The 14234-nt window shown below is 40.2% G+C and overlaps 1 protein-coding gene across 15 annotated transcripts in view; it reads left to right on the plus strand.

Moving 5' to 3' along the window:
• The window catches only part of LOC106073466 (centriolin-like), a 276342-nt gene that overhangs the window by 145268 nt on the left and 116840 nt on the right, over positions 1-14234 (plus strand). For all 15 annotated transcript variants that reach the window (XM_056040843.1, XM_056040842.1, XM_056040844.1 and 12 more), the window contains 4 exons: positions 3119-3420; positions 11946-12104; positions 13400-13512; positions 13619-13684. In XM_056040843.1, the coding sequence (XP_055896818.1) occupies positions 3119-3420; positions 11946-12104; positions 13400-13512; positions 13619-13684 (640 nt within the window). The remainder of the gene's footprint in view (positions 1-3118; positions 3421-11945; positions 12105-13399; positions 13513-13618; positions 13685-14234) is intronic.

Below are 14234 nucleotides of genomic sequence, written 5' to 3' on the forward strand. Positions count from 1 at the left end.
AGTGATAATGGCGAGCGCTTGATTTCTCTCTGTGCATCCAACAGCCTTTCAATTGGAAACACATATTTTAAGCACAAACAAATACACAAAAAAACATGGCGATCACCAAATGGAGAAACCTTCAACGAGATAGATTACATTTGCATCTCCAAACGATGAAGGTCATCTCTGTTAGACGTGCGGACCCGCAGAGGAGCTGATATCGGCTCAGACCACTACCTTGTCAGTGGCAAATGTAAACTCCGATTGAAACGCCAACCAAAACGAGCCACACGACCCCGCCCATTTAATGTAGAGAAGCTTAAAGACGGCAACACTGCAGCACAGTTCCAATTGAAACTAACGAACCACTTTGAGGCTCTTGCAGATATATTGACCCTTGAAGAAGAGTGGGCCAACTTCAAAGATACCACTATTGGGTGCGCGGAATAAGTTATCGGAAGGAGGCGAGGTTCATACAAGGAACGGTGGATACAAGACAGAACATGGAAATTGATAGATGAGAGGAAAGAGGCCAAACGTAGGCGAGATCAGAAAAATGAAACACAGGATCGCAGCCTAGCGGAAGAAGCCTATAGGGAAGCAGATCTGAAAGTAAAGAGAAACTGTCGGCAAGATAAACAGGACTGGATTGAGCAAAGGGACAAGAGGCACAAGCAGCTGCAAGCAGAAATGACACAAAAACCCTCCATCGTATTGTCCGAGATCTCACTGGAGCAAAGAGTGGACATGGGGCACCAATAAAAGACAAGCAAGGCAAAACTTTGTTAACGAAAGAAGAACAGGATGCATGATGGGTAGAGCACTTTAAAGAGACCCTTAACCAACTGTCGCCATACCTAACTTACATATTCAAGGACCCCTCTTCAGACAATGATCTCAAGGTCAAGACAGACCCAATAACTGCTGAGGAGGTTACCATGGCCATTGCAGTGCTAAAGAATAACAAAGCACCAGGATTAGACATGATATCAGCAGAAATGCTAAAATATGGGGGACAGTGCATTGTTAACAGAATGACTGATCTCTTAAATCTCTGTTGGCGAACTTCAAAAGTCCCAGAGGACTGGCAAAAGGGAGTGATTGTAAAGCTTCCAAAAAAGGGCAACTTGGCAGACTGCAACAACTGGAGGGGCATTACTCTCCTCTCTGTCCCAGGCAAAGTTTTCAGCACTGTTTTGTTGAGACGGCTTCAACAGTCTGTAGATGAAAGGCTCAGAGAAGAACAAGCAGGTTTCCGAAGAGGCAGATCATGTACAGAGCAGATTTTCGTTTTACGAAATATCATAGAACAAAGTCTTGAGTACCAACAACGGCTAACGATCAGTTTCGTGGACTTCAAAAAAGCGTTTGATAGTGTCCACCGAGAATCACTATGGAAAATAGTTAGAGAATACGGTATCCCAGAAAAATTCGTCCAGATCCTACGACACCTTTACAGTCAGTCTAGTTGCTGCATTAAAACAGAAGAGGGAACAACAGAGTTTTTTACAATCGAGACAGGTGTGAGACAGGGGTGCATCTTATCTCCCTTCCTTTTCCTCCTAGCCATCGACTACATAATGAGGAGAGCAATGAACCAGACTGCCTTTGGTATTCCATGGCATGAACAACTCCGATTGACGGACTTGGACTTTGCTGATGATGTTGCACTACTCGGGGCTACAAATAAATGCAATCAAGAAATGACGGAGAGCCTAGACAGAGAGGCACCCAAAATCGGCCACGGCATAAACTTGGATAAGACTAAAATTATGCGAGTGGGATATAAGGCAAAGGGTGTCCCCGTCAGACTTGGCGAGTCAAAGCTTGAAGAGCTGGACAGGTTCACGTACCTTGGCAGCATAATAACAAATGATGGAGATGCTTACCATGATGTAGCGTGCCGAATCGGAAAGGCAGGGAGCATTTTCCAAAGGCTGCAGCCTATTTGGACTAGCCAAGCCATTGGACTCGAGACAAAAATACACCTTCTCAACACAATCGTCATTCCAACTGCTACATATGCATGTGATACGTGGAAGTCATCTGTCAAAATTGAGAAAAGACTAAATGTGGCTCAACAGAGATGGCTGAGACGGATTTTGGGAGTCAGTTACACAGACCGGATCTCAAACAAGGAAATCCTATGCCGAACTGGGAGTCGAACACTTAGTGAGGTTGTGACTGAGCGTCGCATGAGGTTTGCGGGACATGTTCTACGTCAAAATGAATTACGCACACCAAGAGTTGCGATAACATGGAAGCCAAAACGAGGAAAGCGCAAACAGGGATGTCCTCGTATTACCTGGCGACACACCTTCATGGAGGACCTCAGAACAGTGGACACCAGGTGGGAGGAGGCTTCAGACATTACCAGTGACAGATCATTATGGAGACAGCTTGCCGCCCAATGCGCCGAACGGCGCGGGAGGACCTAAGTCTAAGTCGTTGCACCTAAACTTTTCAAGCCGCATTGCATGGTGAAATAGTTTTGATATTTTCTAATAAAATATTGAATTTGATACTAAAATGATTGATACAATGACAGACACGACACTGACGTATGTGTAGATCTGTAGATCTAATATAGTACTAAAATGATAGTACCAGGCTTATAAATTATCGTATTTTGCCACATCCAGCGCAGGCATAACCAAATGTCCGCCGCTGATTGATTTACATTTTCTTTTCGCCGTCTGCGTCTGTCCTCGGCAGCGGATTTTCTTTTGGTCTCAAATGTGTATCCCGCGGCCTTTGTGAGTGACCTCCAGCTGTCTTGTTCTGAGGCCGCATGCAACTAGGTGCTCTCTTCTATGTCAGCTAAGGCAAGTTGGCGCATAAGCTGGTCTTTAAAGCGTTTCCGTGGGGCACGTTTCCCGTATAGGAGACGAACGTATGCCAAAAGCAGTCTTTTTTTGGTGAGCTAAAAGGTGGTCGACGTAACCTTCAAAATACAAAACACTAGAACTGCCTTCACTACGCTATAAAGCCTCTTTGTTTTTATTTTGATGTAGATTCTGCCAATCGTCTAGCTATTTATAAAAAAAATTTTAGATAGTTATTTCTGCATAAACTATTTGAAACGTCTTGCCCACTATTCATGATCTTTCTACTCATTCTGTTTTTAATCTAACAGAACAAATCAAGCAGAAGTACGTCATCCACAAAGTCAAGTTGAACCCAGAGAACGGCCCCAGAGTGCTCCATCCATTGATGTGTTTACACATAATGATGTCTATCCTGATGAATATCCCCAGGCATTATTAGTAGGAGGTACAATGCCAACAATTCCGTCAGTGTTACTACCGAGTGGCATGGATGGACACCAAACATTACGCACCACATCAGGCTCTATTCCTGTACAAGTTGGAGCTGGAGCTTATCATCCACAGCATTTATTTACTCCGACTCGGCAAACAAGGTCAAGGCCAGTTTTAGGTAAACATCCACTGAACAAACTAAATCATTACCCGTTATTTACAATACACTTTTTGTTATATAAGCCGCATTCCTAGGCGATTACTTTTGCACTACTTAAAAAGACATAAATCTCAACCATTACGTGTTATTATGACTTCCGTCAGTAACATCGGTCCATATGTAGGCCTACTCCTGGTAAACATGATAAACACAAATGTACTCCTGGTAAACACATATGTACTCATGATAAACATGTGTACTCCTGGTTAACACTTATATACTCATGGTAAACACATTCTATTTATTCTACTCCAATTGTTCAAATTGAACACTTTTATTTTAAACCTTTACAAACAGCAAATACTCTTAAAGGCCTACCACACAATGAGATAGTTTTAGTTTGCTTGCTATTAGACTACTTCTATTAGACTACTTCTATTCTATACTTGGAGGCGTGGTGTCTGAGCAGTAAAGCATTTGGTTTCCAAACCGGGGGTCCTTGGTTCGAATCCTGGTGAAGACTGGGATTTTTAATTTCAGTATCTTTGTGCGCCTCTGAGTCCACCCACCCATAGTTGGGGAAAAGTTAAGGCGGTTGGTCGTTGTGCTGGCCACATGACACCCTCTTTAACTGTAGGCCACAGAAACAGATTACCTTTACATCATCTGCTCTATAAACCACAAGGTCTGAAAGGGAAACTTTACTTTTTTTTAAATTTTATACTCACCACCTTCATTATCTACCTCGTAGGAGTGCTGAAATTTCATCACTCTTCACGATGGGTAGCTGTTGGCAGAATATCAAGAGATGGCCGGTCCATTCTTTCAAGGTATATATATATATATATATATGGGTAGCCAAGCTAAGTGAGGTTTTGAGTTTAAAACCCCCTGCTCCAGAGGGATTTAAAAAAAAAGTTTTGAGTTTTATATCCCTCTACAAAGAGTTTTGAGTTTGAAAGCCTCTCTCTTCAAAATTATTCTAAAGCAAACTACAGTGACCAATTTCTATGAGAGTAGCTAAGGGGTTTTGAATTAAAAAACAACAACTCCAGAGATTTTTTAATTTACCCCCCCCCCCCCACAAACAGATAAATTTGGCGATAAAACTTCCCTTTTCGATATAAAATCTAAAGCAAACTACAATCACATAATTCCAAGAGCGTAGCCAAGAGATGTTAAACATTTCAACCAATGATTGGGCTGCAGTGAATAGTCATCTGCCGAAATTGAAAAAACCAAATGTGGCTCAACAAAGATGGCTAAGAGGGATTTTAGGAGTCAGTTATAGAGATAGGTAATAATGTAATAATGCAGTGGGTACCGAGTCACATAGGTGTGACTGGCAACACTGTTGCAGACTCTTTGGCACACCAGGGAGGGCAAATTCCACCCACTGAACAGGCTGTAAGTTTCCATCATGCTCTGGCTATAATTAAAAAAACAAATAGAAGTGCTGGGACTATTCCCAAAAAGCCCGTGGAGGCACCCTGACCGCACTTCCCCGTGGTGGAGGCTGTCCGGCCTGAGCAAGCTATTATAGCACAGTGCAGGACAGGATATTGTCCTGTTGGCTCATATTTCTCACGGCCTGAGCAAGCTATTATAGCACAGTGCAGGACAGGATATTGTCCTGTTGGCTCATATTTCTCACGGTTATGGCCAAATTTTGATTCACGGTGCCCCCACTGCGGGGAGGAAGAGGAAACCGTGCCTCATATTCTGTTTGACTGCCCCAGACTTACTGATCTCCGTCTCGACAGGTCTGGGAAACCAAAAATTCTTGACCTGTATGGGGACATTTATGCACTACGCAAGACAGCAGGGTTTCTGTCCAGGGCTTTTGCAAGAGAGGATTTGAGCCTCTCAAGCCCTCACTCAAATGGAGTTTGAAGATGATGATAGAGATAGGGTCTCAATCAAGGAAATCCTATGCCGAAATGGGAGTCGACCCCTTAGTAAGGTTGTGACAGAGCGTCGCATGAGGTTTGCGGGACATGTTCTCCGACATGGAGGCCATTACGAGAAAAGTGCAAACAGGGACATCCTAGTACAATTTGGCGCCACACTTTAATGCAGGTCCTCAGAGCAGGTGGGAAGAGGCTTCAGACATTGCCATGACAGATTTTTGTGGAAGCAGCTTGCCGCCCAATGCATTGAACGACGCGGTAGGATCAACACATGAGGTTTTTGAAATAACTTTAATAGCAGGTTAATGTACTGTAGATACCTCAGAATGTGCATTTTTTTGGTTTTCAATACCAGAAATAGTGCTTGGCGGCGGGGCTCCGCCCAGAGTCCTTGCTAACAATGGAGGAAAGTATACAATTTTTCCACTAATTCAAGGAAGAACTTATTCTAGGGTAAAATAAACGTCTTCCGATAGAAGGAAGGGTCAGAATGTAATAAAGATTTATTGTGCACACACACACACACACGCACGCACTGACGCACGCACACACACATATATTTCTATATATTTACGGGGGGGGGGGGGTTTCCCCCGAAAAAAAACCTGACTACCCCCATTATATATAAGGGGGTGGGGGGAGTAATCTACTCTGTAGTAACTATCGTGGCGACAGAGCACGCTCAAGAGTTTGGGCACCATGGAAAGATCACTCTTTTATTTTTGCAACTCGGACGGAGGGAGTTATCCTAGGTAATTTAAGAGGCGAAAAAAAAAAGAGAGGCGGCCGGGGGGGGGGGTAGTATTCATCCGTCACTAAATAGACTTAACCATTGTAGAGCCCTATACGAAACGGATTTCGCGGGGCTCAGTTTGGGTAGGGATATGGATAATAAGTGAAATTTAAGAGTTTGTATTAGAAAATAAATTAGTCTTTGCATTTTATTCATTCTTTACTACGTACAGAAATACTTTACGAGCCTTGCGTGTAGCGAAGTCATACAGTACATCATAAAAATTCTATTTCCTACATAGATCACGCTCAATAGCAAGAATTACCAAATTCTTTCTACGAGAATTGTTGATCTTAAGTAATTCTTCATTATTTTAAGGCGAGGGAAGCTTCTTTCACTAGATTCCACAATTGCGGGTATTGCATAATGCCGTTTTTTCGCGCGTAGGATTGGCGTTTCCCATATTGAATGACGCTCCATTAATAAAGTGCAGTAGATAGCCATCTTCCTAAATTGAAAAAGACTAAATGTGGCTCAACAAAGATGGCATAGACGGATTTTAGGACTTAGTTATAGAGATCGGGCCTCAATCAAGGAAATGCTATGCCGAACTGGGAGTCGACTCCTTGTTAAGGTTGTGATAGAGCGTCGCATGAGGTTTGCGGGACAAGTATTCCGACAAAATGAATTACGCATAATAAGAGTTGCAATGACATGGAGGCCATTATGAGGAAATCGCAAACAGGAACATCCTAGTACAACTTCACGCCATACTTTCATAGAGGTCCTCAGAGCAGGTGTGAAGAGACTTCAGACATTGCCAGCGACAGATTTTTGTGGAAACAGCTTGCCACTCAATGAGCCGAACGGCGCGGGAGGATCTAAGTCAGTAAGAATAGCACGGGTTTTGAAATAAAACTTTTTAATAGCAGAATATTGCACAGTAGATATCTCAGAATATGCATTTTTTAGGTTTTCAATACCAGAAATAGTGCTTGGCGGCGGGGCTTCGCCCCGCGCTGGAGGGATCCCAGACCCCATTACTGGTGCGGGCGGGAAGTCTACAAATTTTCCACTAACAAGAAAAACGTATTCAATGGTATAATAAACGTCTTCTGAAAGAATGAAGAGTCAGATTGTAATAAAAATTAATTATATATATACACACACAAATGTACATATATATATATATAGCGCTGGGGGGGGGGAGGAGAAAAAAATCCCCCCAAAACCCCCCCCCCCCCCCCAAGAAAAAAATTCCTGGCTACGCCCATGATATATATATATATATATCTATATATAATTATCTTCTTCCCTCAACAGTTTTGACGAGAAGGAAAGAAAAGATCACTCTCTTATTTCTGCGGATAGTCACCCCACGAAAAAACAAGAGTAGTATTCACACTACGGATGGCTGCCTGCGCACTAGACTGTCGTTTAAATTTATCAAACCCTGCCCACTCCCATCCCCCTTTGTCCTGCGGGAGGTTTGGACTAGAAAAGTAAACTATCTTCAACTCTGAAGGAACATCCGAAACATGTAAAACATTTAACAAACAAACATTTTACAAACACTAAATAGCAGCGCCGAACTTAACTATTGTGACCGAGAAGTCATGGAAAGAGATTAACTTAAGTAATCTACTATGTAAATATATATATACATATGTAAATAGCAGGGCCGGACTTAACCATTGTGTATTGGGGGGGGGGGGGGCTATGCGAAACGGATTTCGCGGGGTCAAGTTTGGGTAGGGAAGCGGATAATAAGTGAAATTTAAGAGTTTGTATTAGAAAATAAATTCGTCTATGCATTTTATTCATTCTTTACTACGTACAGAATTACTTTACGAGCCTTGCGTGTAGCAAAGTCATACAGTAGGCCTATATCATAATAATTCTGTTTCCTACATAGATCACGCTCAATAACAAGAATTACCAAATGTTTCAATCTATCTTTGAGAATTGTTGACCTCAAGTAATTTTTCATTAGTCTGAGGCGCGAGAAGTTTCTTTCACCAAATAACACAATTACGACTGATGCATAATGCTGCGAGTAAGATTGGCGTTTTCCATATTGAAAAACACCCCAAAATGACAATTTTTGTGAAAATATTTCCGTATATTTTAATGACTTTTTTCGTATATTTTGCGATTTCAGGAGATTTCCAGCAGCTCCTGGTAAATCGATAGGAGGGCTCGGAAAATCTGTTTTAAGTTATAAAATGGTTTAATTTAATAATTTATACACCTTGAATTAGAGCGGGTCCTATGAAAGTGCGGGTCCAATAAAAGTGCGGGGCTCACTGCGGTCGCATAGGTTGCAGTGGCCCAAGGCCGGCCCTACAAAAATAGCGGCGTACTAGTATATATATAATTCTCTTCTTCCCTTAACAGTTTAAACGAGAAGAAGTAAAGGAAAGATTACTCTCTTATTTCTGAGGATAGTAAAGGAAAGATCACTCTCTTATTTCTGAGGATAGTCACCCCACGAGAACACAGTGTTCACACTTACGGATGACTGCCTGCGCGCTGGACTGTCGTTTAAATTTATCAAACCCTGCCCGCTCCCATCCTTCTTTTTCCTGCGGAAGGTTTGGTCTACGAAGCAAACTTTCTTCAACTCTGAAGGAACATCCAAAACATTGTAAAACATTTTACAAACAAACATTTTACAAACACTAAATAGCAGCGCCGGACTTAACCATTGTGACCAAGAAGTCATGGAAAGAGATTAAGTAATCTACTATGTATATATTTATATATATATGTGTGTGTAAATAGCAGTGCCGGACCTAACCATTGTGGAGCCCTATGCGAAACGGATTTCGCGGGGCCAAGTTTGGGTAGGGAAGCGGATAATAAGTGAAATTTAAGAGTTTGTATCACGCTCAATAACAAGAATTACCAAAAGTTGCAATCTATCTTTGAGAATTGGTGACCTCAAGTAATTCTTCATTAGTTTGAGGCGCGAGAAGTTTTTTTCACCAGATTACATAATTATGGCTGATGCATAATTCCGCGCGTGGCATTGGCGTTTTCCATATTGAATGACACCCCAAAATGACAATTTTTATTAATGTATTTCCGTATATTTTAAGGACTTTTTCATATATTTCATAATTTCGGGAGATTCCCAGGAGCTTAAGTAATTCTTCATTAGTTTATGGCGAGGGAAGCTTCTTTCACTAGATTCCACAATTGCGGGTATTGCATAATGCCGTTTTTTCGCGCGTAGGATTGGCGTTTCCCATATTGAATGACACCCCAAAATGACAATTTTCGTCTATATAATTCATAAGATTGGTACGAGTTTTCAAAAGATTTTAATAATTTTCGGATATTTCCAGGACTTTTTCGTATATTTTGCAATTTCAGGAGATTTTCAGGACCTCCTGTTAAATCGACAGAAGGGCGCGGGAAATCTGTTTTAATTTATAATATGGTTTAATTTAAAAATTTATACACCTAGAACTAGCGCGGGTCTTGTGAAAGTGCGAATCCTATGAAAGTGCGGGGCCCAATGCGGTCGCATAGGTTGCAGTGGCCGGCCCTGCAAAATAGCGGCGTATGCTACGCCGCCGGTCGACTAGTATTATATATTATTATAAGTGTGGTGGTGACAGAGAGAAATTAAAAATCACCACTGGTCGAGCGATCAACCGTGTTGACGACGCGTCAGAAAAGGTCTGCGTTATGAATACTACTCATGCTATTCAAGCGTGGTATGGTAATGTGATCTTCCAGATTTAACAGCAGTTCTCAACCTTCTTAGCTCGGCGACCTCTAATATGATTTCCCACAAGACGGCGCCCACTTAATCGTAAAATTTATTTCATTCATAGACCTAGGTAGGCCCTAAATGTGATTTTGCTAATGGTATATAATCATAAAATCAAATTATAAATGTATATATATCTGACATCCATGATGTATTTACAAAACAAAAGCTTTATATAATTGTATTTGTGTAAAATAAATGTGTGCTTAAATTATACACGTTATGTATACCATCTATGGTACAAATGTGCTTGTTACAACACTGAAGAAAGAAATCGTATGACAAAAAAAAATCCCAATGATAACTAGACTAAATACCGAAATTTCTGATGGACTTAGGCGACCACTGTCAAATGGTCATTCGACCCCCAAAGGGGTCACGACCCACAGCTGATACCCAAAATAGTTGGTATATGTGTATGTTGCAGGAACACGTTTTCAACCTTCCATAATACTGCCCTCATGACAACACTCCCCCAACCCTAGCCCTCGAAGTCTGTAAGTCCCTTTATTATAACTATAAATCAACACAACATACTGAAAATATTACAAAAAGAATGAGAAGAATTACAGAAATGGGAATCAAATCGGAGCATGTCTTTCCACCCAGAAAATGTTTTTTTTAAGAGTAAAAAAACAACAACATAGCACTAGGATTTATTAAAAGATTTTTTTTTTCAAATCAACAGGAACATTACACTAAATTGCTATTTAACCTTAGGCCAGTACTAGAATATGCATCCTCTATTTGGGATCCCCTCAACTGACTGGATTAGCACCCATGTCGCGAAGTGGTTCAATGGTGTGAAGGGGCTCAATGAACCCGGGCCCACCCACAGCCTATGGCGTAACAACCATGGCATGAAGGGGTTCATTGTGTTTGAGCCCATAACTCATGACCAGTTGGGGCCCACAAGAACACTTGAGATGACACCAAAGTGAAAATAAAATTGTACTTTTGTGAACACCAATTTCAAAAAAGGCGCTTGATTCTGTTAAGAAGTTGCACAAACATTGACTTGTAGATCGTCATAACTAAATCAAACATAGTATCATTATTACTTATACAAAAAAGGTACGATCCTTGCACTGGCATTGGAATATCTTTTGATCAATGTACCAATACTTTCAGATTACTTAATTTTTGTCACACACTCAATTTGTCGTATTGTGGGGGTGTGGACTCACCGAGATATTCCTGAACCCGGGTCCATGAGTGCCTATTGCTACGCTACTGCCTTAACTCATGAAAACATAATGAAACTAGAACAAACGCAAAATAGAGCAGTGAAATTTATAACAAACGAACATTCACATTTGATTAGAGTAAAACCATTAGTAAAATTACTAAATTTAGAAACACTTCAGGACAGAAGAATGAAAGTAAATAATACATAAAACACTGAATCGTAATTTATAAATAGAAAAAGCAAAACCTAATAAAATACTCAGAAAGACACAAATCCTCAAATTGGCAGGAGGAGTCCCAGAAACAAGAAAATTGTATACAATTAAAAATAAATGATTTTAATAATAATCAACTCGCCCTTCTTTACTGTGTACTATGTCTATTACGTGCTATTCTATGACGACATAAATCAAAGATTTGAAGACATTCTTCACTAGGATATTCCTGATATTGATTTCAATGGACCTCATTCACCAATCCTAAACAAACAACATTTAGCCCCTTTATAATATTGATAAAACAATGAAAATTACGCATCACGTTACAGCCTTTATGGATTGCGTAATTTGTATGGAATATATAGAGAACCACGTGGCAAAATGTTGTTTTTTTTACGATTGGTGAATGAGCTCCATTGTATATCATGCATTATGGATTTTTGTACAGAAGTTGTTGACTGCTCTCCCGTCTTTTTATTTGATACAACATGGATTCAGTGTCGTAATGAGCATCATCACAAATCAAAGTTATTTATTGAATAGACAAATCTGAGATACAGGAAATTTGAGAAAAGGCGACTAAGGAAAAAAAGTTTGGACATCTCATTCGTTCCATTGAAACATTTTCTTATGAATTTTAAATTTTACTAAATAAAGTTTTACTTTAAATTATTTGCGAAAAATTAATGTCAGAAAATATCATATCATCATAGGTGAAGCATCACTATCACCATCGCCAGCTGGTAAAAATCATGGTGTTGATCGTACAGTGGTTACATTAACGCCATTAGCCTCAGATACTCCAGCTTTTAGTGAGTCATCTACTGCTGCTTACATTGACCAGTCTTCTACTCTAGCACAAGGTCCTGTTAGTAAGTAGACTTACAGTTTCTTCCGTTTCATAAATCTAGATGGTTGGTAGGTGAATAGGCCAATCTAAAATGTGCGGGCTTATTTGAAAGAACCTTAGTAGAAACTAATTTATAGCATGTAATTAAACGATAAAGGAAAAAAAGAAAAGTTACAAAAAGAGTTTGTGTTTCATATAAACTCAGACGCAGCTACCAAAGTGTCCACCTATGGGTCTGCGTTAACTAATATAATATAAGCCATTGCCAAAGTAAGTAAGTGACTATACATTGTAGGAAGGTGAAGACCTACCTCGTGAGTACGCTATGGCTTCACCACGGCATGGAGAAGCAATGGCTAAGGAAGCCGTGATTCTAAAAAAAAAAAACGGATGTGATAAATGATGGTCTCATTGGTTTTAGTCAAGAGCCTATCTCATATTGCTAGCCTCTGAAATAAATCCTTCCCTTTTATTAAGAATCTAATAAATCCATACAAGAAATGACGGACAGCCTAGATAGAGAGGCATCCAAATTTGGCCTCCGCATAAACTTGGTTGAGACTAAAATTTAGCAAGTGGGATATAAGGCAAAGGGTGCCCCCGTCAGAATTGGCGAGTCAACGCTTGAAAAGTTGGACAAGTTCACGTACCTTGGCAGCATCACAACAAATGATGGAGATGCTTACCATGATCTGGCTTGTCGAAAAGGAAAGGCAGGGAACATTTTCCAAAGGCTGCAGCCTATTTGGACAAGCCAAGCCATGGGACTTGATACAAAAATACACCTTCATAATACAATCGTCATTCCAACAGCAACATATGCATGTGAGAATGGAAGTCATCTGCCAAAATTGAGGAAAGACTAAATGTGGCTCAACAAAAATGGCTGAGACAGATTTTGGGAGTCAGTTATACAGATCAGGTCTCAAACAAGGAAATCCTATGCCGAATTGGGAGTCGAACACTTAGTGAGGTTGTGACAGAGCATCACATGAGGTTTTCGGGACATGTTCTCCGACAAAATGAACTACGCATACCAAGAGTTGCGATGACATGGAGGCCAATACGTGGAAAGAGCAAACAGGGATGTCCTCGTATAACTTGGTGCCACACTTTCATGGAGAACCTCAGAACATTGGACACCAGGTGGGAAGAGGCTCCAGACATTGCCAGTGATAGATTATTATGGAGACAGCTTGCCGCCTAATATGCCAAACGGCGCGGGAGGACCTAACTAACTAACTAATAGGCAATGGCTGGTGTTATTTACTAGTGTTGCCTAAAACAACTCTTTATTAAACCTTTTTTTTTTTTCAGGATCTTATCAAATGGACAATCATCCTAAAAGTATTTTAAAAGAAAGGTCAATACATCAAACCATCCCAGAAGACAGCCATTTGTTTTGTAATGTACCAGAACATCATGAATTGGTATAACTTGAATTAATTTCTTTTTTTTTTCTTTTTAAACAAGTTATAAAATTATTGATTTTACAAAGATAAATAGATTGAAATTATGTATTTTTATTTTGTTTAGGAAGATTATATTGTAGAACTACAAGAAAGAAAAAGACTACTTGAGCTAAGGATAGAGAAAAAAGAGGTACCAACTTTTAATTAAAAATAATATAAAAAGAATTTGTGTGAAAACACTAATTCAGAGACGGTCTCCAATCTGTCTGCCATGGGTCGCTGTTTGCTAAGTGATGCAAGCAGAAAGACAGGTTTAGATATTTTCAGCACTGTTTGTAAAATGTTTTACATGTTTCGGATGTTCCTTCATAGTTGAAGATAATTACTTCCTAGTCCAAACCTCCCGCAGGACGACGGGGGATGGGAGCGGGCAGGGTTTGAACCCGGGACCATCGATAAATAACTAATAACCAACAAACACAATTCTACATACCTCCATACATATTGAGGGTTTGGCAAAGACAAAGGCGTAGCTAGCTATGTGCAGGTTGTGTGGCCTGCACGGGGCATCAAGTGGTGAGGGCATCAAACTAAGGATAAACGTTCTCAGTAAACAAAAAATACATTATACCTACATGAACAAACTCAAACTAATATATTTGAAATGTTAATTACAAGTTTAATCATTTTCTAACTTGTTTAATCTCCTATGTTCTTTCTTAAATGAAACATAAGCTGTT

Source organism: Biomphalaria glabrata, chromosome 9 (genome assembly GCF_947242115.1).
Source record: "Biomphalaria glabrata chromosome 9, xgBioGlab47.1, whole genome shotgun sequence".
In the NCBI taxonomy this organism is placed as follows: Eukaryota; Metazoa; Mollusca; class Gastropoda; family Planorbidae; genus Biomphalaria; species Biomphalaria glabrata.